General features: G+C 36.4%; 1 protein-coding gene across 1 annotated transcript in view; it reads right to left on the reverse strand.

The window, feature by feature from the left end:
• Positions 1-25,349, reverse strand: part of PARPBP (PARP1 binding protein) — a 65,728-nt gene that overhangs the window by 32,189 nt on the left and 8,190 nt on the right. The window contains exons 3-4 of the mRNA XM_029954342.1: positions 10,553-10,786; positions 4,183-4,290 (exon numbers count right to left, since the gene is read on the reverse strand). Coding sequence (XP_029810202.1) covers positions 4,183-4,290; positions 10,553-10,786 — 342 coding nt within the window. The remainder of the gene's footprint in view (positions 1-4,182; positions 4,291-10,552; positions 10,787-25,349) is intronic.

Raw genomic sequence — 25,349 nt, forward strand, 5'->3', positions numbered from 1 at the left:
TCACATATTTTTATTACATTGCCTTAAAAAGAAAATCACTCTAAGGTACAGGTACAACTAAATTAAAATCATCTTTAAGACCTATCCTAAAATTTTGTAACATAAAGCACAACATAGTTTTCTGCTTATACTTCAAGTGTCCTTTTATTTTTTATTTTCAATGTAAATCATACTACTTCATATGAATCTACAAATCAAAAGTTTCCATCTTAACTTCATAGGGTAGCAGTCTGTCTAAAACATATAAATCTCCTCTTTATCTTATCTCTTCACATTTCAAAAGAGTAACACAGTTGTCAAACATTAAAGAAAAAGTGACATTCCTACTGTAACCAGAGACTGTTCTAGTCTTTCCAGACCTAATTTCATTCCATCCCTGTTTCACCATGCCTCTGCTCTTCAAAAATAATGAAGATATAACAATATGTATAGATCTGATCTAAGTTTATTGGATACAAACCAGGACTTACTCTAGCACATCTACAACTTGGTCTTTAAGGCTAGCAAATTCTGCCCTTCTGATCGGTGATGCTAGGCAAACATCAGGGAGAAACATCTTGGAGTCCTCACAGCTAGAGTGTTTCTTTTACCTCACGGCTGCAAGTGGAAATCTATCCCTATCATTATGGTCATATAACATGGCAGTTATGGTTTCCTTGCTCTTGTATTTGCAAGTGTGTTTTAAAGAGGCTCTCTCGAAAAGCATTCCACATAAATACAGTTATGATGTCCAGAAGCAAGGGCCTAAATTGGAAAAATCCACAAGATTGAAGCTTTTACCAAGAGACCAAAAATAAAGATAATGTTCTGTTTATTTGTTTAATAAACCGATTCAATCCATACCACAAAGTATTTGCAATGTTTGTTTAGAAGTTGAACAATCTTACTTACACTTTCTGGCAAATTCAAGCTTCTTTTCCCTTAATTATTACCGAAATGCAGATATTCAGTCTCGATTTGAAAGTTACTTTTGCTAGATTGACATTAACAATTTATACAGGTATTTTTTACTTTCTTTGCCAACACATAAATTCTTACATATAACAACAACAACAAAATGTTGGACTAGAACTAATTTACTGGTAGAATTCTTTATTTAACTGAGGGTTTTCTTTTTTGGCCTTTATTCCATTTTTCCCTTCCTTGCTTCAGAATTTCTAATGCAGTTTAGTACCTTAGAAAAAATAAAATAAAATAAAATAAGGAAACAACAAAAATATGCCATGTCATTCATGTACTTGACAACTCTGGTGTGGCATTAGTAAGGTACATTTTGTGATCAAAATATATCTGCAAGACTTTAGCCCAAAAAGTCACTTTGGAATTTTAATAGAAATATATTGCCTTCTAAAAATTCTTTGCAAAAAGAAAATTAGAAGTCTGCAAGTAAAATGCAAAATGGCTAAGAGGATGCTGCAACTTTAATGTCCTCATAAAATCTAATCTATCAGCTAACTAGTAGATAGAATATTCTTGGAAAACAATCCAAGGAGGCAAAAGATAAAAGTAGAGGATTAACCCAATGATACTATCATTGCTTTTGTTAAATGAGAAAACTATAAGCTTGCATAAAGTCACTATATACTATGATCTTTATTCATGGATATCCCTGTAAGATATAACATTTTATATCTATAAGCCAAAATTATAAATACTTAGGTGCTTTACATGTGAAATATAGTTCATTTCTGTTCATTAAAAGGCAAAATAACAATTACTGTTTCTTCCCTATAGAGCCCCTATAGAGCCTGTAAGATAAAGAGATTTGTAAGTGATCTAGTCTCTTGCTATATAAATGTACTTTAAAAAAATTTTTTTAATGTTTATTCATTTTTGAGAGACAGAGCAAGAGCTGGGAAGGGGCAGAGAGAGAGAGGGAGGGGGGGAGATAGAGTATCTGAAGCAGGCTCCAGGTTCTGAGCTGTCAGCACAGAGCCTGATGCTGGGCTCAAATTCACAAACTGTGAGATCATGACCTGAGCCAAAGTCAGGCAACCAAATGACTGAGCCACCCAGGCGCCCAAAATGTACTCTTTAAGTACCAATGAGAAAAGACCAGGGATTTGTTAAACATTTTATCAATATTTGGGACAGGAGAGAAAAACAATGTAAGTGAAAAACTAATTGAAAGCAAGAGAAAACAGTTAACAAATCACTACGTGGAATCACGTCTGGAAAGAAAACATTCAAAGATGGGCTTGGAATATTTTCTTTTACCAGAAAAAAAGTTAAGTCCTCAGAAATCTAATACAGCATGTAAAAAAAAGATACAGAAGCCAGCTTGAAGGGAATCTTCCATTTTAGCAGCAAGGACTGACTGCAATTGATTTTAAAACTCTCAATAAATACAAATTCATGAGTTCATTGTAATAAATACATTAAAAGGGAGAAAGATAAATAGAAAAAAATCTAATTTGTATCTTAAATAATTATTATCCCAACTCCTAAGCTGGTAATGAAATAGCAAGAATTAAGTAGCGACTGCCTTTTTTAGGGAACTATATACTTCATCTCACTTGATAAGATAAAATTCTTCTTTACTGAAAAATGGCAGCTAACTAACGTAAAGACATAACAGAGTTCGAAATTCACCATTCTGCAAACACTAAAGAAATAACTGAGTCAGACAAGGATCATCAATGTATGTGTAGAAGATTGTTGGGAAACAGGATATTTACATAGTGTTACCACACAGATCTTCGCTAATAGCAAAGGGAAAACTACACCTTTTTCCTAGAGAGGTCTGGCAATTTGGGACAAGTTGGGATTGTGTCTCCTGATGTGATACTCACCATCATTTAAGAAGTATTTGTTATGAAATGCTAAACCTCAATCTAAGCAAGCTTAGTTGAAAACTCCAGTTTACTGGAAATAGAAGAAAAGATAAATAATACCAGGAGAAATTAATCAGATGAACAAACAAACAAACAAAACCTGAGGGGAATTCTAGATTAAAAGAGTCTAAAGAGATATAAAACCATTTGGGGGACAAATGGAGAAATCTGAATAGGGAAGATAGCAAATGATATTACAGAATACTTAAGTTTTCTTCTATATGATAATAATATTATGGTTAGGCCTTTATTTTCAGGAAATAATAAAAGAATTTTAGGCATTAAGGGTCATGTCAGAAACCTGACTTTCAAATAAGCCAAAAAAACATTAAATGCAAATGTAAAGCACCTTAGTAAATCTAGGAAATAGGTATACAGGTATTTATTTGAGGGCAGTGATAAATATATTTATATATATATTTTTTTATGTTTTACTTTATTTTTCAGGGGGTCAGAGGGAGAGAGGGAGACAGAGGATCTGAAGCAATCTCTGCATGACAGCAGAGAGTCAGATGCTGGGTTCAAACTCACCACAAGATCATGACCTAAGCTGAGCTGGACACTCAATTGACTGAGTCACCCAGGTTCCCTGATAAATGTATTTCTTAAAGGCTATCTGTATGGCATGGGACTTATGGGAGAATCTGCCTCAGCAATGTTTCCTTTAAAATGAAGAAGGTGATTCATCAAATATGTTAACTTAATGAAGAAGATGGATTTAGATATGTTGGACGTAATTTTACTGCTTTTTCCAATACTCCTAAATTTTTATCTTGTCAATGATGATTTTATTTACCATAGGAACTTTCATAAATATTAACTCCCATAGTTAGTAAGGGGTTACTATATTCAATTACGTACCTAGCATAGTATTTAGCTAAAAGTAAATTATATTAGACTAAACATGTGGTTTGTTCACCGTGGTTTGTTTGTACAACAAACTGTGTTATCACAATTTGTGATGCATCAGTTATTCTACCACAAAGGGGATAGAACAGATTTTTCCATTGTACATATCCTCCCAAGAATCACTCGTTTAAAACTGTAATTGTGAAATTGACTGAATACAAAGATTCAGAGAACTCTGGCAACCTAGATCTTACAACTACTTTTCAGATACTTAGAATGATAACCTATTTTTGCACAGTGCCTGTGACCCTGGGCAGAAACCAGGAAGAAACTGACTGCTATGCTCTTGCCAGGCTCTAATGTATTACTCTTTGCAAATATAGTTCTATTTAAGCAAATTCAAAAAAAAACTTTTAAATAAAAAAAATAATGTACAATCACATTCTTGTGATTTGAAGAGGATCATATCCTGCTTTAATTTACTCAAATTTATCAGTACCTTTTCATTATCCTGGTTGTGTTTACTCATTGGTGACGTTGGTACATAAGGATTAGTTTCGTCAGCTACTGCACACTGTCTCCCAAGCAGAAAATCCCGTAGTTGACTCTGTAGAAAACACAGGACGTTGCAGATAATAAAGTGCCATGCCAACTATAAAATATACGTCACACTGAGCTCTACAGTGTCAATGATATTCCAGCATATATTATTACCTGATCTTTGTTTGCAGTAAGTATATATGGAATTAAACTCTCTAACAAAATCCTTCTAATGGCTGTACTCAGAATTCACAAGTTTAGAGTTAAAAGTCAACCTTGGAAATTTAATCTGAGCCTTTTACTTTTATGGAAGTAATTAAAGTAATTTTATAATTAATTTTATAGAAGAAATTAAAGACAAAGAAAAGGCTTACCTAAGTCACACAATAAATGCTTCATTTGGGGATTATATAAAAGTAAACATAGTATCCTAACAGTACAGTATTTCAAATTAAGAATTTCAATGAAAAAAATATAGAATTATTTGCTTTCACTGCACCATAATACTCAACATCTCCCTATTATTTATTCTAAGGGATCTAAGATTATATAGGTATTCATACACCTCATTCCTGATAAGTACACTTGGAGGGAAGGTATAAACTGAATTAACAAAGCATAATGAGATTGCAAACCACTTTCTTCCTGGCCATTGCAAAATTGTAACTAACTCCCCCAATATATACTTATTTGAGCTGGAACTCAGAGATTATTAGAAGAGGAAAAGAAAGCAACTAAAAAGATGAATTTTGTTGCTCATAACTTTAATCTCAAAACTCAAGTTCACTAAAAGGAAAGAATTTACTTTATGTGAAAGTTTTGACTTTTACTCCTTTGCCCTTTGCTACAAAAGGCAATTTATATCTATTTTCTTTTTTTTTTTTGAGACAGAACACAAGCAGGGGAGGAGCAGAGTGAGAGGGAGACACAGAATCTGAAGCAGTCTCCAGGCTCCAAGACATCAGTACAAAGCCCGACATAGCTCCATCTCACAGACTATGAGATCATGACCTGAGCTGAAGTTGAACTGACTGAGCCGCCCAGGCGCCCCTGGGTGCTCATTTTCTAAATATTAGCCAGAAACATTTAATAACCACTGACTACATAACAGTGAAACATTTTAATATTTGAAAAATCAATCAGGGCCAATATCTTTATATAGAAAAATTGTTTCAGGAGAATTTGTTTGGCAATTACTGTTTTTCACTTTTAATTCCAGTATAGTTGACATACAGTATTATATTACTTTCAGGTGTACAATATAGTGGTTCAACACTTCCATTCATCCCCTGATGCTCATCTCACATGCACTCCTGAATCCCCATCACCTATTTCAGCATCCCCCACCTACCTCCCCTCTGGTAAGCATCAGTTTATTCCCCATAGTTAAGAGTTTGTTTCTTGGTTTGTCTCTTTTTTAAAAAGAATTTACTATTTAACAAATCTTGAATAGAAGTAGTCATCACACTTGTAGTTGTTATGTTTTCAGGAGAGATGTTAAAAGCAAAGATTTATTATTCCATAAACACAATGTTAGTTTTTTTAATCAGATATTATCCTCTGGTTTAAACTATGTTCATGTTGGGTACCTAGGTGGCTCATTTGGTTAAGTGTCTGACTCTTGATTTCAGCACAAGTCATGATCTCACAGGTTCATGAGTTCTAGCCCCATTTTTGGCTCCTCTCACTGACAGCGCAGACGCTGATTGGAATTCTCGATCTCTCTCTCTCTCTCTCTCTCTCTCTCTCTCTCTCTCTCTCTCTGTCTGCCCCTCCTGTACATGCTCTCTCTCTCTCAAAAGAAATAAACTTTAAAAAATAGATAAATAAAACTATATTCATGTCTAATGACATGTAAAGTATAATATTCTAGATCAGTTCAGTGGGTAGGGTCCACAGACTCCCAAGGTCCCTAAGACTCATTCAGGAGACCTAGGAAGTTCACCCTTTTCCAACTATGTATCAGTATGAATCTGAACTTTCTTGACATATACTTCAATCAAAACAACATATCAGAAGGAAGTAGACATGAGAAAACAGCTATTTTCTATCCTACATGACATTAAGGATATTTATAAAAATGTAAAACAGTAAAATATAAAATATGTAAGTCATTCTCATTTATTCCTATTCATAATACTATTAATATACATGTAATAGGTTTATTAACAATATTTCAATAATACTTTAAATATAGCTCAGTTTTAATATTTAATATGATAAATATCAACAGATATAACTCATATAAACAAAATCTCCTTGTAGTCCAAATTATTTTTAAATTTCATTATTTTTTTAATGTTTATTCATTTTTGAGAGAGACAGACAGACAGAGCAAAGCAGGGGAGGGGCAGAGAAGAGAAGACATAGAATCTGCAGCAGGCTCCAGGTTCTGACCAGCACAAAGCTCAAACCAACTGAGCCACCCAGGCACCCCCCTAATTAATTTTTAAGAGTGCAAAGGGGTTCCTAAACTTAAAACTTTGACAAGGACTCTAGATAATACAGCTAAAGCTTTCTGAAGTAAGCAAAAAAAAAAATCATATAATATTTTCTGTGACACACTATTAATTTTACTGATTTATACCTTTACTTTGTAGATGTTGTTATTTATTCTATTTTTATCCTCTTATTAACCATATTTTTCCCATTCAATTCATGGTTACGTTCACTTTCTGGTACTCAAATCAGACCTGTTTCTCTACTATTGTTTAAAAATGGTAATGCCTTACTTATCCCCAACAAACCACAACATTTAGCCGTTTTAATTCTAAACTACTATCGGAACCCCCCTTACTGTAAGCCCTCCATTTTACCACACACATTCCCAGTCCCTCCTCATCATGTATACTCTACGTTTGGGTGCTCGCTACCATTTTCCTCTAGACAGGTATCTGCTCCAGTTCATCTGTTTAATTATTATGGTCCTTGGAAACGCAAAGTCTTCAGTTGAAGTATGAAGAGGACATTCTTTAAATTTTTCCATATCTTCTCAAGTCCTTCCTTTAACTTAGCTAGTAAGTGATATCTTGTTGAGGATCAAGACATGCTATTTAATTTTTGTTCTTTTTAAATAACTTGTTCTTTCCACTAGGAAACTTATAATATTTATCTTTATCCTTAGAGAGTTCAGGAATTTTACCAGGATATGCGTAGCTATGTGTCTTTTCTCTTGAATACAGGCTGGAACTTCATAAACATCCTTAACTGGCAGACTCAGAGAAATATTTACTATAAGAGCTGTAGTTTGAAGGAACATTTTATTTAATCATGGCCTCGTCTGCATCTGTTCTTTTTTCTCCTTCTGGAACTCCTATCATTTATATGTTAAATCCTCTATATCTAACCTCCAAATTTCTTAACTTTTCCTTCCTGATTTCTTGGGCTTCAGATTTTTCTCTCTGTACTTTAAATATTTATTGTATATGACTTTCAGGACACTAATTTGTGTCTGAGTTCATCTGTTGCATTAGGAAAACTTTTTTCTTCTTTTTTTCCATCTAGAAAGTCTTACATTTAAGTTTATCTTTGAATTTCCCTGCTTGCGTACTACTATTTTTATGGATTTAGGTTGTCACTCTCCACTAGCAGATCTATTCTGTTGGGCACATGTGTTCTCAGATAACTCATCTTTCTGTGGCTGCTAGGACTCCTTAATTGGCCATTGCTTTTCTTCACTGGCTTTTTGGGGCTCAGCCTTGACTGTGGAGGTACTTCAATGTTGACAATTTTACAAGTAATGGAAGTTGAAATAGTCTCTGCTCTTTATGAAACAGCAGTGGAGAAACAAACAGGATACCAGTCACCTGCTTAGGCCAAAGGAGAGTCTCCTTGTGGTCTCTCAAGGATCGTCAACAGTATGCCCATCCATTCAGCTACTTTTTGGCTTCCTCAGAGAGGGCCTCTGTTAACCTTCCCCAGAAGGTCCCCAGATTTCTGAGGGCTGCTAAGCTCTTCTCAAGATCTACCATTTCTTCTCCTCAGCCTAGGTCTCCGATGTCCTCCAGATAATTGCTCAATTCATGGGCCAGCAAAGTCTGTACCAACTGTCTCTACTTAAACTCTAGTTAGAATCCAAGGCCTTGTATGCTCCAGATGTCCACAGTCCTGCATCCTTGTTCTCCAGGTGAGGAATTGCAATGTATGAAATATGGGGGAAAGGAGCATTGTTCAAGTTATCAGGTACCCAGAACTTCCCTGTCTTACCTTTATCTTAACTCCTCATAATTCCTGCCTTATTTAGGTTATAATAAAACAAAAACAAATAAGACACATGAGCATATGTATCTTTAAAGACACTTTTAGCATAAATTAAGGTTATATTTAGTGCATTTTTGAGGAATGGATCTAGGGATATGTTTTCCTGCTCACTTTTTTCTCATTGGAAATTTTCCTAGAGCAAACAAGTATCAGAGATCAAACCTTTCATTTTAAAGGCAGAAAATTTTCAACTTCACACACGATCATCTTAGCAGCTTGTACCCCACTCCTGATGTTCTGCAGAAGAACGTGTTGCTATCTGGAGACACAGAACTTCCTCTAATGCAGACCAATATGTCTCATTCACTTAATTGAAGAGGCTGTTAGAATACTTAGGGGCAAAGGATAAGATGAAAACAACATGCCCCAAAACCTCAGGCAGACCAGACTCTCATTGGCTCATTGAAGACTCTCTTTGTTGTTCTTAGAATCCAATACTATGTTTGATTAGCCTCTCTAAATTATGTGAAAAGTAGTCAAAAATCATCTCTACAAGCAAATAAACAGGTAAACAGGTAAAGAAGGAATAAAAAAAAAACTACCTTCCCTCACAAGTGTCTTTACCATAGTGTGGGTATGTATGTGTGGGTATGCATGTGCGTCTTAGGAAATTACAACAGAGCAAAGTGTTCCATTATAGCCCAGTGAGGCCAAGACAGCAAACTGCTTGCCAATGTCCACTCTCCCCTTCTTCCTCAGCAACAGAGATTTTGTTTTTATTCTGGCATGTTACGCAGGAAAAAAAGACTATATTCTCCATCTTCCTTAACATCTTGGTGTGGCCATGAGACTAGGCTTTGGGCAAGGACACAGAAGCAAAAGAGCTATGTCTGAAAAATACTGTGCTCCCTTACTACTTCCTGATGCAAGGAACGCTAGTATGGGACCCGGAGCTCTAACAGCTGTCTCAATCACAAAGGACCTTAAAGGCAGAGGTTAAGAACTAAGATGGAAGAGCAGAATGACAAAAAAAGCCTAGGTATCTGATAATCACAGAGCTATCACATCAGTCCCAGATTCCTGCCTTTAGATACCTTTTATAGAAGAGTGAAATAAACTTCCATTTTGTTAAACCACTGTTATTGTGGCAGTTTCTATTCAAAGCAGCCAAAACACTATTCCCAAGTATCAGACAGAAATATTTATAAAATATTTTAACATCTTAGAAAATACAGGGTGCCTGGGTGGCTCAGTCGATTGAACATGTGACTTCGGCTCAGGTCCCAATCTCGCAGTTCGTGAGTTCAAGCCCCACATCGGGCTGTGTACTGACCGCTCAGAGCCTGGAGCCTGCTTCAGATTCTATCTCCCTCTCTCTGCTCCTCCCCTGCTCACTGTCTCTTTCTCTCTCAAAAATAAATACATAAACTTTAATTTAAAAAATAAAATAAATCTACGATTATTTAGTTATTACTACTATTTAATTACTACCTTATTGGCACTCAGTAAATGCTAAAATAAAGAAAAATATTTCAACACTTTAAGACAAACTAGGTACTTCCAAATAATTCTAAAAACAGTTTATCAATTCTAATGTAGATAAAACCAAACTGCAAAGGATAACATTCCATTAATTTTAAAATGCATATTCAATAAAAAAAATAATGAATACATGTATATGTTAAAAAAAGGAATAGTGTATTACCTCATGTTTACTGAATCATACTGTCCTCACAAAATGACATCCCATCCCAGTAAAATAATATTATTAATCCACAGAAAGAGTCATAATTTATACAATGTATGCCAAAATGAACAGATGCACATTAAATAAAGAAAGTAAAATAGAAAAGCAATCCTTGATGTGAATTCAAAAAGAAATCATGCATTTGGGACTGATCTCTTTGTTAAAATTTTTTCATCTTATAAGAGCTGTTCTTATATTTCAACCAAAAAACAATAAAATTTTAGCAAAACTTATCACCAAAATATTTCTTTCCAGTAATAACTAGCTTACAGGTAGCTAAATTTTCCATTTATCAAGTTACTATAAATGCTGACACCATAATTTAAAATAAAAAATAAATCTAGCCAAATTTTCATTTAAGATTCACTTAAAAAATACTTACAGGGAATATGTTGGCATTATTTTCACAACTAGAAATCAAAGCACTGCATTTTTTATAAACATCAATCAGATCTAACATATTACTATTCTTTAAGAAATCATCGTAAGTCCTCCTAATGTCCTCATAATGGTCAATCACTTCCATATTTTCAACTGGTAAGTTCAACTTCTCATGTAGGAAGAATTTCCAGGTCAATAAGACATCACTGAGAGAAACTGTAAATTCTCCATTGTGCTGAAAGAGAAAATACTAAAAATTAAAAAATAAACTTGGATGCCAGAATATTCATTAACTTATAATTGAGATGGGAAGTACAAACTGAATTTTGTTATACAAGTCTACGTTAAATTCTTGTGGATTTGAAGAGAATATCCAAATTGAACTGTGGAGTAATTTTAAAACCAAATATAAAAAAAAATGATTTTGAAGGTTTTATAAAATATAAACTATGACAAGTTTGTGCATGACAAAATTGGCAAATATATAGTCATTCTTCACTAAATTTCTCCCTCCCAAAGTCAGGGAATGGGGGGGGCATGACCTGTACTACTGACTAGGAAAACATTTCATTCTGTTAATACTTAGTTCCTTTCAGCTCTTCTAGCTAATGTATTTTTAATCTCTTATTCAAAACTGTCAATGCCATACCATACTATTCCAACTGTTAGTCTTAAAACACAATCATAAAAACTAAATATTTAAAAATCATGTTTTGTTTTGTTTTGTTTTTATCATTACTGTTTCACAGAAGACAAAATAACAGTGCTAAAACCTTGAGTCAGAAAAATAATTTTGATTCTTCCCTGCTCATGAACACACTAAACTATAAACAAGTTCTAAAAAATCAAGGTTTCTTTCTATAAGTTACTGGATGCTCCTGATCAGGCAAAATTGTCCTTTGTCTCTCTTCTTCTATATCAACATGATACATTATGCCAGTGACATACTGAAGTTTTTTTTTTACTTGACTGCATTCTGCTCCCACTTAATATCTCACATATTAATAATGACGTACTCCAAAATACGCCAGCCCTAATTCAGTAAAAAGTTCTAACTACTCCTTTCCAAAGCAACATGAGTAACAAATATTTTTAAATATTCATATGTGATTTTGTGAAATGTATTAGGTTGCTCTCTCTTCCACAGTTAAGTTCCCTTAATATATTAGCAGTTTCTGATAACACCAAGATCTTTGCATTAATTGCACTGAAAGGTGGGTAGATATTTAAATAAAACTATAATTCACTGGAATGACAACTGTTAACCCCATCTTCAGCCAAAGAAGAATAACAAGAATCAAATAGAGCCAAATAATACACTATTTTCTAATGTTTATATTTCTTTCAAATCTATATTTTTTTATAAAAAATCAGCCACATTTTCTAGTTACCATCCAAATTTAAGATAATATGCCCAAACTGCCTTAAAATAATTTACTTTTTACTCATCTGCATGGAAACAACTAAGAAAATTACCCTTACTATCCATGGAGGGACCTGTTATATCAAAATTATAAAAATTCATTATATTTCATGAAATCAATTCAATGAAAAACCAAAAAAAAAGTCACTCTCAAACCTTGAATCTATAACTCAAATGTAAAACAGATTTGTAATTCTCAGCATTGAATCTAAAATTGTATACCTTACTTCCCAATCCCACAAAAATCACATAATAAAATTTTCAAATGGTTATTAAGTTAAATAAATCCAGTTATTTAGAGTTTCAAAAGTAAATTGTTTTATCTCAAAAATTCCTAAAACTATTTTGGCATGATATTCCTCATACTAAAAATACATTAAAATTATGCCTAGTGCAAATGTACAATTTATTCTCATTCTGTTGACTATAACTAGTTAAACTATGCAAACTCTTGATCTTGTGAGAAAAGGTTTTGACTAGATTAACAGTGTTTATACTGGGATTGTAAAAACATTTTAAATCCAAATAAAAATGTACTCCAGATATCAGTTTTCGTGATCAGGTGCCCACCATGATAGCATATTCTATTATTCAAACCAGTAACAACTGATTCAGAGAGCCTGTGGTCAAATCAGAAAATGTTTTGCTAGGAAAACAGGCCAGCTGGCTAATATCTGAAGGAAATTCAAGATGGACAATGCTTTAATTCTCTAATGGACATAAGAAGGATTGTATTTCATAAGAATAAAATGAGAAAAAAATGACTTCTACTTTTTCAGAGCACTATACTTTGTATATTTTACTGCAGTTATTTTTATAGTTATTCAAAAATTTAAATAAACCTTCCATTTTTAACTACCTGGAATTTTTGTTATTATTAAAAGAGAAAAGATAATAGGTCTACTTAATACCTAATACCTATTAATTAGTTGTGTGATGTTAGGTAAAATACTGAAATCCCGGTGTGTACATTTCCTTGATTACAAAATGAGATTATACAGATTAAATAACACCTGATAAATGGTAGGGGATAAAAACATGTCAGTTCGCTTTCTCTTTTCTTATTCAAAGTAAAATAAATGTTGAGGGGAGTATTAGACAAATGCAATAGAACTGCAAAAACTGTTTCTTCTTATTTGTTATGCCAATGTTAGGTCATTTTCAAATCTGACAGTTAATACAGGCTTTGACTCTCCATGAAGTGATAAAATTAATATCTTTGTTTCATCCACTGAAACATGTGTAATGTTCTTAAGGCTATTTAATGTGAAAAATAGCATGTATAATGTAATTGTCAGACAGATTCAAATAATGAAGCCAATCCCAAAGAAAGGAAAAGCTAAAACACTATTTGCAATCTAATAAAAGTCATATACATTTGCCATATGGTTCTCAATGAATCTATAATAAATTAAATCTTTTAGCAGTTTATAAAACTCCTAGAGGTCAGATGATTTAAGCTAAAAAAACTTCCCCTCAGCAAATATTCCCAAAACCTAAAACTCAAAGATTATTTTCTTTCTTACTGTACCTTTTCTTTATCCCAATTAAAGCAACTAAGAAAACAAACATCCCAGCAGACAAACTTCAGAGAATTAAAAACCAAAACAGAGCTCAGAGTGAAAAATACAGGTGAAGCATATATACAATCAACTCTATCTTTTTATGACTATCCCTTACGAATGCACCTGCAGGCATGTATGTTTCATATTGCTGAATACCCAGAAGTCTCAGGACAGGTGGAGTTGCCTGAGCTAATGCTACATGGAGAGGAAGAGTCAAACGGAACTGTGACCCACCATCTCCACTGTACGTGTGCACACACATACACAAACTGAAAATCTCAGTTGCAATTCACCTCTCCTCTTCTTTCCCACCCAGAGTCTGAACTTTTGCTGTGAATTCAGCGAATGAGCAAGTAGAAAATTAATAAGTAGAAAAAGATCCTGACTGAGTGCTACACAGACAAGCCCTGAAGAAAAAATGACTTGACCTGAGTATTTCAATACATCAAAATTTGTACAATGAAACCTAAATTTTCTTCACAGAACATTTTATTTAGCATTTTGACATATTTGTTTCAAAAATTCTCATAAACAAACAATAAAAAGTGATATGAACATGGTCTGTTTAATTCCAAAATGCTCAATTACTATATAATAATGATTCTTAATAATTGCCTCAATGTAGGGTGGCACAGAACCGTGGAGGGCCGGGCGCGAACCCACCGTGCAGGATGCTGCGTGGGATGGCCGTGCGGGGCGATGCAGAGCCGAGGGGAAGAGAAGGCAAGGCTGAAATGCCCATAGTGTGATTGCTGGAGAGGGGAGATCTCAGCCCATGGCGGAGAGACAAACTTTCATGTGTAGCCGCTGGGTGCAAGGAGAGAAATCCGTCCCCTCAGCGAGCTAGGTCTCCCGGGAGCTCGGCAGCCTGCCGACTTCAAGTGGACCCAGGGACCCTGCTCAATCCCGGCCAGAAAGCGGCCCAACTACCAGAGATCATTTTAACCATGGTGGAAGCATTAAAGTGTGTAGACTAGGATTTAGAAACCAGACAGAACTTAGAAAACTGAAACAATTTAACCTCTCGGTGGCATGGCAAGGTTGGACTCAAGAGAGTGGCTGGCAACGCATGGTCTGAGGGGGCTTTGTGGCACCGCCATTCTTCTGCCACATCCACCAAGGCGGGGCCTCAAAGACCAGCCCTGAGACCCAACCTACCTACATTGAACCATGCCCATCCTTGCTGGAGAGTTGATTTCTTCTTTTCTTGCTATTTTTACTTTTTTTCTATTCTTTCTTTTCTCATTATTTTTTATTTTTTAATTTTTATAATTTTCCCCTTGTTTTCTCTTTTCTATTTTCCTGTTTCCTCCTTTTCTCCCTTTCCCCCCTAGAGTCTGAAAAAGACCATTATTTATGCACTGCTGTGATAAGATCAACTCTTACTATCCAGATATTTTTTCGTTTATCTCATCTTATCTCTCCCCTCTGCAGGGATTTTTTTTAATGTCTTTTTTTTTTTAATAGTTTCTTGTCAAATTAGTTTCCATATAACACCCAGTGCTCTTCCCCACAGGTGCCCTCCCCCATTACCATCACCTCCCTTCTCCCACCCACTGCCCCTTCAACAATCGGTTTTTAGTATTCAATAGTCTCTCAGGCTCTGTGTCCCTCTCTCTCCCCAACTTTTTTTCCCCCTTCCCCTCCCCATGGTCCTCCATTACGTTTCTCCTGTTCTCCTGTTAGACCTATGCGTGCAAACATATGGTATCTGTCCTTCTCTACCTGACTTATTTCACTTAGCATGACACCCTCGAGGTCCATCCATTTTGCTACAAATGGCCATATTTCATTCTTTCTCATTGCCATGTAATACTCCATTGTATATATATACCACATCTTCTTGATCCACTCATCAGGTGATGGACATTTAGGCTCTTTCCATGTTTTGGCTATTGTTGACAGTGCTGCTATGAACATTGGGGTACATGTGCCCCTATGTATCAGCACTTCTGTATCCCTTGGGTAAATCCCCAGTAGTGCTATTGCTGGGTCACAGGGGAGTTCTACTGATAATTTTTTGAGGAACCTCCACACTGTTTTCCAGAGCGGCTACACCAGTTTACATTCCCACCAAGAGTGTAGGAGGGTGCCCGTCTCTCCACACCCTCACATCTATAGTCTCTTGATTTGTTCATTTTAGCCACTCTGACTGGCATGAGGTGGTATCTCTCAGACTGTCCTTTATCATTGGCTGTCTCTGTCCCCCTGGCTTTTTTTTCTCCTTTCCTATCCTCTCTTTTCTTTCCCACTCCCTTTCTTCCTTTCCCATTTGGTTTGCTTGTTTACCAGATCTGTCAGTGCTTCTGTTCCCTGTGTGTTTGTCTGTTTTCCTTTTCAGGGCTACCTCAAGAAATAAGTGAAAGCACTCATAGTGGAAAGTCCCAAATATCACTGAGTAAGGAAATATATTAATCACATGCACAACAAGAGAAATCAAGAGACACCATTAAAAGAACATCTGAAATGACAGACCCTGGACAGTCAAAGAGCCTCCCTTAATAGAGCAATACTTACAGGCATACAGTGCAGAATGAGCTTTCAAAACTGACAAGAGACAGAAAGTCAGCTAAAATGACAGAACAAAAGAACTCTCCTCTAAAGAAATTTCAGGAAGAAAACATAGCGACAGAAGTGCTCAAAACAGGCACAGCAACATAACTGAACAAGAATTTAGAACAATTATCATAAAATTAATCACTGGGCTTGAAAAAAGCATAGAAGCCATCAGAGAAGATATTGATACAAAGACTAGAAACCTTCAAAATAGCTGTGATGAGTTAAAAAAGGCTATAAATGGGGTGAATAATAAAATGGAGGCTGCATGTGCAGGGACTGAAGAAGCAGAGAGGAGAATAGGTGAATAGAAGACACAGTTATAGCAAAAGAGGAAGCAGAGAGAAAGAGAGAGAAATTGATACAGGAGCATGAAAGTAGAATTCGAGACCTGAGTGATAAAATCACACAGAAGAGTATCAGTATCACAGGAGATCCTGAAGAGGAAGAAAGAGAAAAAGGTCCTGTACGGGTGCTGGATCAAATTATAAACGAAAATGTCTCTAATATGGGGAAAGAGAAAGACAATGAAATTCAAGAGGCATATCGAACTCCACTAAGAAAAAACCTAAACCAACCTTCGGCATGACATATCATAGTCAAACTGGAAAAATATAAGGATAAAGAGAATTCTGAAAGCACCTAGGGATCAAAGAGCCCTAACATACAAAGGGAAAACTATCAGAGTGGTTACAGACCTATCTACTGAAACTTGGCAGGCCAGAAAGGAATGGCAGGAAATCTTCAATGTGATGAACAGGAAAAATATGCAACCAAGAATCCTTTATCCAGTGAGCCTGTCATTCAAAATAGAAGGAGAGATAAAGGTGTTCCCAAATAAACAAAAGTTGAGAGAATTCATCACCACCAAACCAGCCCTACAAGAAATCCTAAGAGGGACTCTATGAGAGAAATATAGCAAGGAATATAAGACACCAGAGACAGCAATACACAGAGAACACAATGAATCTAATCTCATATTTTTCAATAATAACACTGAATGTAAATGGACTGAACGCTCCAATCAAACAACACAGAATAGCAGAATGAATAAAAAACCAAAATCCATCTATTTGCTACAAGAGACTCACCTTAGAACTGAAGATACATTCAGATTGAAAGTAAGGGGATGGAGAAATATCTACCATGCAACTGGACACCAAAAGAAAGTCAGAGTAGACATATTTATATCAGATAAAATTAACTTTAAAGTAAAGGCAGTAACTGAAGATGGAGAAGGACATTATATAATAATTACAGTGTCTCTACATCAGGAAGAGCTAACAATTATAAACATCTATGCGCCAAATTCGGGTGCACACAAACACATAAAACAACTAATCACAAACAGAAACAATCTCATTGATAAGAATGTGCTAATTGCAAGGAACTTTAATACTCCACTTAAAACAATGTATAGGTCAACGAGACAGAAAATCTCTAAAGAAACAATAGACCTGAACGACACACTAGAACAGATGGAATTAATGTATTTAGAACTCTGCATTCTGAAGCTAGGGAATTCACTTTCTTCTCAAGTGCGCATGGCACATTCTCCAAGATTAATCACATACTGGGTCATAAAACAGCCCTCCAAAAATGCAAATGAATTGAGATCATACTATGCACACTTTCATATCACAATGCTATGAAACTTGGAATCAACCACAGGAAAAAGTCTGGAAAACCTCCAAAAATGTGGTGGTTAAAAACCACCCTCCTGAAGAACGACTGGGCGAATCAGGCAATTAGAGAGGAAATGAAAAAATATATGGAAACAAATGAAAATGAAAATACAATAATCCAAACGGTCTGGGATGCAGCAAAGGCAGTCCTAAGAGGAAAGCTGATTACAATCCAGGCCTATTTCAACAAATTAGAAAAAGCACACATTCAAACTCTAACAGAGCACCAAAGGAAACTAGAAAGGGAGCAGCAAGAGTACCTCAAACCCAGAAGATGAGAAATAATAAAGATCAGGGTAGAAATAAACAATATAGAATCCAAAAAAGCAGTTGAAAAAAAATCAATGAAACCAAGAATTGGTTTTTTGAAAAAATAAACAAAATTGATAAACCTCTAGCAAGGCTCCTCAGAAAGAAAAGAGAGAACACCCAAACAGACAAAATCATGAATGAAAATGGATCTATTACAACAGATCCCTCAGAAATACAAGCAATCATCAGAGATTACTATGAAAAATTATATGCCAACAAACTGGACAACACAGAAAAAATGGACAAATTCCTAAACACACATGCACTACGAAAATTCAAACAAGAAGAGATAGTTAATCTGAACAGACCCATAACCAGTGAAGAAATCAAAGCAGTTATCAAAAATCTCCCAATGAATAAAAGCCCAGGGCTGGATGGATTCCCAGGGGACTTCTACCAGACACTTAAAGCAGAGTTAATACTCATCTTTCTCAAGTTATTCCAAAAAATAGAAATGGAAGGAAGACTTCAGGACTCATTCTATGAAGCAAATATCACTTTGATTCCTAAACCAGACAGAGACCCAACAACAACAACAAAAAAGAACTATAGGCCAATATCCTTAATGAATACAGATGCAAAAATAATCAACAAGATATTAGCAAATAGAATTCTGCAACACATAAGAAGAATTACCCATCATGATCAAGTGGGATTCATTCCTGGGTTACGGGACTGGTTCAATATTCGCGAATCCATCAATGTGAATCATCACATTAACAAATGATAAAAACCATATGATCCTGTCAATAGATCCAGAAAAAACACTTGACAAAATACAACATCGCTTCCTAATAAAAACCCTTGAGAAAGTCAGGATAGAAGGAACTTACTTAAACACATTTAAAGCAATTTATGAAAAGCCCACAGATAATATCATCCTCAATGGGGTAAAACTGAGAGCTTTCCCCCTGAGATCAGGAACACTACAGGGATGTCCACTCTCACCACTGTTGTTTAACATAGTGCTGGAAGTCCTAGCATCAGCAATCAGACAACAAAAGGGAAAAAAGGCATCAGAATTGGCAAAGAAGAAGTCAAACTTTCACTTTTCACAGATGACATGATACTCAACATGGAAAGCCCGAGAGACTCCACCAGAACCCTTCTAGAACTGATCCATGAATTCAGCAAAGTCGCAGGGTACAAAACCAATGTACAGAAATCGGTTGCATTTTTATACACCAAAAATAAAGCAACAGAAAGAGAAATCAAGAAACTGATCCCACCTCGAGGATGTCATTCACAATTGCATGAGAAACCATAAAATACCTAGGAATAAACCTAACCAAAGATGTAAAAGACCTGTATGATGAAAACTATAGAAAGCTTATGAAAGAAACTGAAGAAGACACAGAAATGGAAAAATATTCCATTCTCATGGATCAGAAGAATAAACATTATTAAAATGTCACTATTTTAAAAAAATTTTTAAATGTCATAAATACTCAAAGCAATCTACACATTCAATACAATCGCAATCAAAATTGCACCACCATTCTTCGCAAAGCTAGAAGAAATTATCTTAAAATTCATATGGAACCACAAAAAACCCTGAATAGCCAAAGTAATATTGAAGAAGAAAACCAAAATGGGAGGCATCGCAATCCCAGACTTTATCCTCTACTACAAAGCTGTCATCATCAAGACAGTATGGTATTGGCACAAAAACAGACACATAGACCAATGGATAGAATAGAAAATCCAGAACTGGGCCCACAAATGTACGGCCAATTAATTTTTGACAAAGCAGGAAAGAGTATCCAATAGAAAAAAGACAGCCTCTTTAGCAGGTGGTGCTGGGAGTACTGGACAGCAACATGCAGAAGAATGAAACCAGACCACTTTCTTACACCATACACAAAAATTAACTCAAAATGGCTGAAGGACCTGAATGTGAGATAGGAAACCATCAAAACCCTCGAGGAGAAAGTAGGAAACAGCCTCCTTGATCTCAACCGCAGCAATTTCCTACTCGACACATCCCCAAAGGGAAGGAAAATGAAAGCAAAAATGAAATATTGTGACCTCATCAAGATAAAAAGCTTCTGCACTGCAAAGGAAACAATCAAGAAAACTAATAGGCAACCCACAGAATGGGAAAAGATAGTTGTAAATGACATATCAGATAAAGAGCTAGTATCCAAAATATACGAGGAACTCACCAAACCCCACACCTGAAAAATGAATAATCCAGTGAAGAAATGGGCTGAAAACATAAACAGTCACTTCTCCAAAGAGGACATACAGATGGCCAAAAGGCACACGAAACAATGCTCAGCATCACGCATTAGCAGGGAAATACAAATCAAAACCACATTGAGATACCACCTCACGCCGGTTAGAGTGACTAAAATGAACAAATCAAGACACTAAGGATGCTGGCAAGGATGTGGAGAAACGGGCACCCTCCTACACTGTTGGTGGGAATGTAAACTGGTGTAGCTGCTCTGGAAAACAGTATGAAGGTTCCTCAAAAAACTATCGATAGAACTCACCTATGACCCAGCAATAGCACTGCTGGGGATCTACCCAAGGGATACAGAAGTGCTGATGCATAGGGGCACATGTACCACAATGCTCATAGCAGTACTTTCAACAATAGCCAAAACATGGAAAGAGCCTAAATGTCCATCACCTGATGTGTGGATCAAGAAGATGTGGTATATATATACAATGGAGTATTACATGGCAATGAGAAAGAATGAAATATGGCCATTTGTAGCAAAGTGGATGGACCTTAAGGGTGTCATGCTAAGTGAAATAAGTCAGGTAGAGAAGGACAGATACCATATGTTTGCACCCATAGGTCTAACAGGAGAATAGGAGAAACGTAATGGAGGACCATGGGGAGGGGAAGGGGGAAAGAGAGTTGGGGAGAGAGAGGGACGCAAAACCTGAGAGACTATTGAATACTGACAACGAACAGAGAATTGAAGGGGGAGTGGAAGGGGGAAGGGAAGTGGTGGTAAATGAGGAGAGCACCTGTGGGGAAGAGCACTGGGTGTTATATGGAAACCAATTTGACAATAAACTATTTAAAAAATAATAATTAAAAAAAGGAAAAAGAATAATACATAAATAATAAATAATAAATAAATAAATAAATAAAAAGAAACTGGACAAATTTCTTACACCATTCACAAAAATAAACTTAAAATAGATGAAGGACATCAGTGTGAGACAGGAAACCATCAAAACCCTAGAGGAGAAAGCATGAAATAGCCTCTTTGACCTCAATCCCAGTAATTCCCTACTCGACACATCCCCAAAAGCAAAGGAATCAGAAACAAACATGAACTATTGGGACCTCAGCAAGATTAAAAGCTTCTGCACTGCAAAGGAAACAATAAAAAAAAAAAAACCTAACAGGCAACCGACAGAATGGGAAAAGATAGTTGCAAATGGCATATCGGATAAAGGGCTAGTATGCAAAATCTACAAGGAACTCTCCAAACTCCACACCTGAAAAACGAATAATCCAGTGAAGAAATGGGCAGAAGACATGAATAGACACTTCTCCAAAGAGGACATCCAGATGGCCAATAGGCACATAAAACGATGCTCAGGGTCACTCAGCATCAGAGAAATACAAATCAAAACCACACTGAGATACCACCTCACACCAGTCAGAGTCGCTAAAATGAACAAATCAAGACACTAAGGATGCTGGCGAGGGTGTGGAGAGATGGGCACCCTCCTACACTGTTAGTGGGAATGTAACCTGGTGCGGCCGCTCTGGAAAACAGTGTGGAGGTTCCTCAAAAAACTATCCATAGAACTCCCCTATGACCCAGCAATAGCACTGCTGGGGATCTACCCAAGGATAAAGAAATGCTGATGCATAGGGGCACATGTACCCCAATGTTCACAGCAGCACTTTCAACAATAGCCAAATCATGGAAAGAGCCTAAATGTCCATCACCTGATGAATGGATCAAGAAGATGTGGTTTATATATACAATGGAATATTATATGGCAATGAGAAAGAATGACATCTGGCCATTTGTAGCAAAATCGATGGACCTAGAGAGAGTCATCCTAAGTGAAATAAGGCAGAGAAGGACAGATACCATATGTTTGCACTCATAGGTCTAACAGGAGAAACCTAACAGGGGACCATGGGAAAAAGAAATGGGGGGGAAGAGTTGGGGAGAGAGAGTGAAGCAAATGATGAGAGACCTTTGAATCCTGAGAACAAACTGAGGGCTGAAGAGGGAGGGGGGAAAGGGAGGGGGGGGTGATGCTCATGGAGGAGGGCACTTGTGGGGAAGAGCACTGGGTGTTATATGGAAACCAACTTGGTAATAAACTATCAAGAAAAATGTATGTATCATATGACCTGCAGTGTAGGGGGCCTAGAGAAACTCTTGTTCCATGCACAGACCTCTCATTTCCATGCAGAACTATTTATGATAACAAAAAAACTTGAAATAACCCAAAGGTCCATCAATGGTTATATGTGTCAGTCACACAAAGGATGATTGTTAAAATGAATAAATTAGATCAACTTTTCTATCATACCTAAAGAGGTCTTGAAAATAAGAGGCAGAAAGAATGTATACCATCTGTTATAATTTTGAAATAGACACATTAACAGGGAAATCTGCCTGAGTGGATATGCAGAAAAACCCCTCCTGATATAAAATACCTAAAACTACCAGAGAACATAAGAAAATATTTTTTCATGACTGAGTTGTCCATAAAGTAAATTACAAAAGGTCAAAAACACATCAACTATTGGGACTTCATTAAGATAAAAAGTTTCTGTACAGCAAAGGAAATAATCAGTAAAATAAAAAGCAGCCTATTAAATGGGAGAAGATATTTGCAAATGATGTATCTGATAAAGTGTTAGTATCCAAAATCTATAAAGAATTTATGAAACTCAACACCCAAAAAACAAGTACCCAGTTATGAAATGGGGAGAGGACACGAATAGACACTTTTACAAAGGCATCCAGATGGCTAAAGACACATGAAAAGATGCTCTATTGGGGCACCTAGGTGGCTCAGTTGGCTAAATGTCTGACTCTTGACCTCAGTTCAGGTCATGATCTCAGGTTGGTGAGCCTCACATTGGACTCTATGCTGACAATGCAAAGCCTGCTTGAGATTCTGACTTCTCTCTGCCCTTCCCCTCAACCCCCTCAAAAATAAATAAACACATAAACATTAAAAAGATGCTCAATATCACTCATCATCAAGGAAATACAAATCAAAACCAGATGAGATACCACCTCACACTGCCAGAATGCCTAAAATTAACAACACAAGAAACAACAGGTGTTAGCGAGGATACAGAGAAAGGAAAATCCGCTTGCACTGTTGTTGGGAATGCAAACTGGTATAGACATTCTGGAAAAAAAAGCTAAAAATAGAACTACCCTACAATCCAGCAATTGCACTATTAGGTATTTACCCAAAGGATAAAAAATACAGATTCAAAGGGGTACATGCATCCTGTTTATAGCAGCATTATCAACAATAGCCAAACTATGGAAAGAGCCCAAATGTCCATCAACTGATGAATGGATAAAGATCTGGTGTACACACACACACACACACACACACACACACACACACATACACACTGGAATATTACTCAGCCATCAAAAAAAAAAAAAGAAATCTTGGGGCACCTGGGGGTTCAGTTGGTTTAGCATCCAACCTCAGCTCAGTAAATGATATCGTGGTTCATGAGTTCGAGGCCTGCATGGGGCTCTGTGCTGACTGCTCTGAGCTTGGAGCCTGCTTCGAATTGTGTGTGTCCCTCTCTCTCTGCCCCTTTCCTGCTCACATTCTGATTTCTCTCTTCCTCTCTCTCTCTCCCAAAAATAAATAAACATTAAAAAAAAGAGGAATGAAATCTTGCCATTTGAAATGGCGTGGATAGAGCTAGAGTGTATTAAGTCAATCACAGAAAGACAAACACCATATGATTTCACTCATATGTGGAATTTAAGAAACAAAACAAATGAACATATGGTAAGGAAGGGAGGGGAGGGAAGAGAGGGAAACCACAAGAGGCTCTTAATGATAGAGAATAAACTGAGGGTTGATGGAGGGAGGTGGGTTGGAGATGGGCAGATGGGTGAGTGGGATTAAGGAGAGCACTTGTGATGAGCACTGGGTGTTGTATGTAAGTGATGAATCACTGAATTCTACTCCTAAAACCAATATTGGACTGTATGTTAACTAAAATTTAATTAAAAAAAAATGAAAATAAAAACCCAGAAGCTCAAAAACAATGAAAAGTGCCAATATAGAGGGGTATGTGAATGGTGGGGCCTGTATTTCCGGGTAACTACTATTTCCTGACACTAACAAAGCTGGTTTTTATGAACCCTGATCACAAAGTTTAGGAGACAAACTTAAGCATAAGTAAGGTGGAAAGTTGCATCAGAGACCCTCCCTGCCCACCCTTCCAAAAAAGTCAAAGCCTCTAAAGGTCAACAGTCTTTACAGGGCAGGGCACCTGGATGGTTCATTTGGTCAAGCTTCAGACTCTTGATTTTGGCTCAGGTCATGATGTCTACTCATGACATGACATGGTCATGAGAGAGCAAGGCCTGCACTGGGTTAGGCACAGTACTGGGCATGGAGCCTACTTAAAATTCTCTCTCTCCCTCTCCCTGACCCTACCCCACTCACACACACTCTTTCTCTCTCTCTCTTTCTCATAAATAAATAAATAATATAAATAAATGAATACATAAATGATCTAAAGGTCAACAAGTCCTACCATGTCCACTAGAAAAAAATCTGCCCAGCAAAAGATGATGATGAAGATACTTGCCAGTGAAGAGACTTCTTTTTTAAAATGTTTATTTATTTATTTTTGAGAAAGAGAGAGAGAAGAGGAGAGGGGGATAAGGGTGGGGGCAAGAGAATCCCAAGCAGGTTCCACACTGTCAGCACAGAGCCCAACACGGGACTCAATCTCACAAAATGTAAGATCATGACCTGAGCAGAAACCAAGAGTCAGATGCCACCCAGGCACCCCCAGAGAAGAGATTTCTGAAGTAGCCTCAGTACTGTGCTTACCTTTCTGGATAATCTTCTTTTAGACTCTGCCTAATAATTAATTTCTGCTAAGAAAGGGGAGAACAGTTATCTACTTTGGCAGAAAATTGGGGGTTTATTCTTGGACTGAATAGTTCAGTTGAAAACAATAGTATCCAAATGCAAACAATAAGAATCAAATGACAATTTATATTCTAAATGTTGATTCTTTTTTCAAGCACCCAACATGTT

This window comes from Suricata suricatta, chromosome 10 (assembly GCF_006229205.1).
Source record: "Suricata suricatta isolate VVHF042 chromosome 10, meerkat_22Aug2017_6uvM2_HiC, whole genome shotgun sequence".
Taxonomy (NCBI): domain Eukaryota; kingdom Metazoa; phylum Chordata; class Mammalia; order Carnivora; family Herpestidae; genus Suricata; species Suricata suricatta.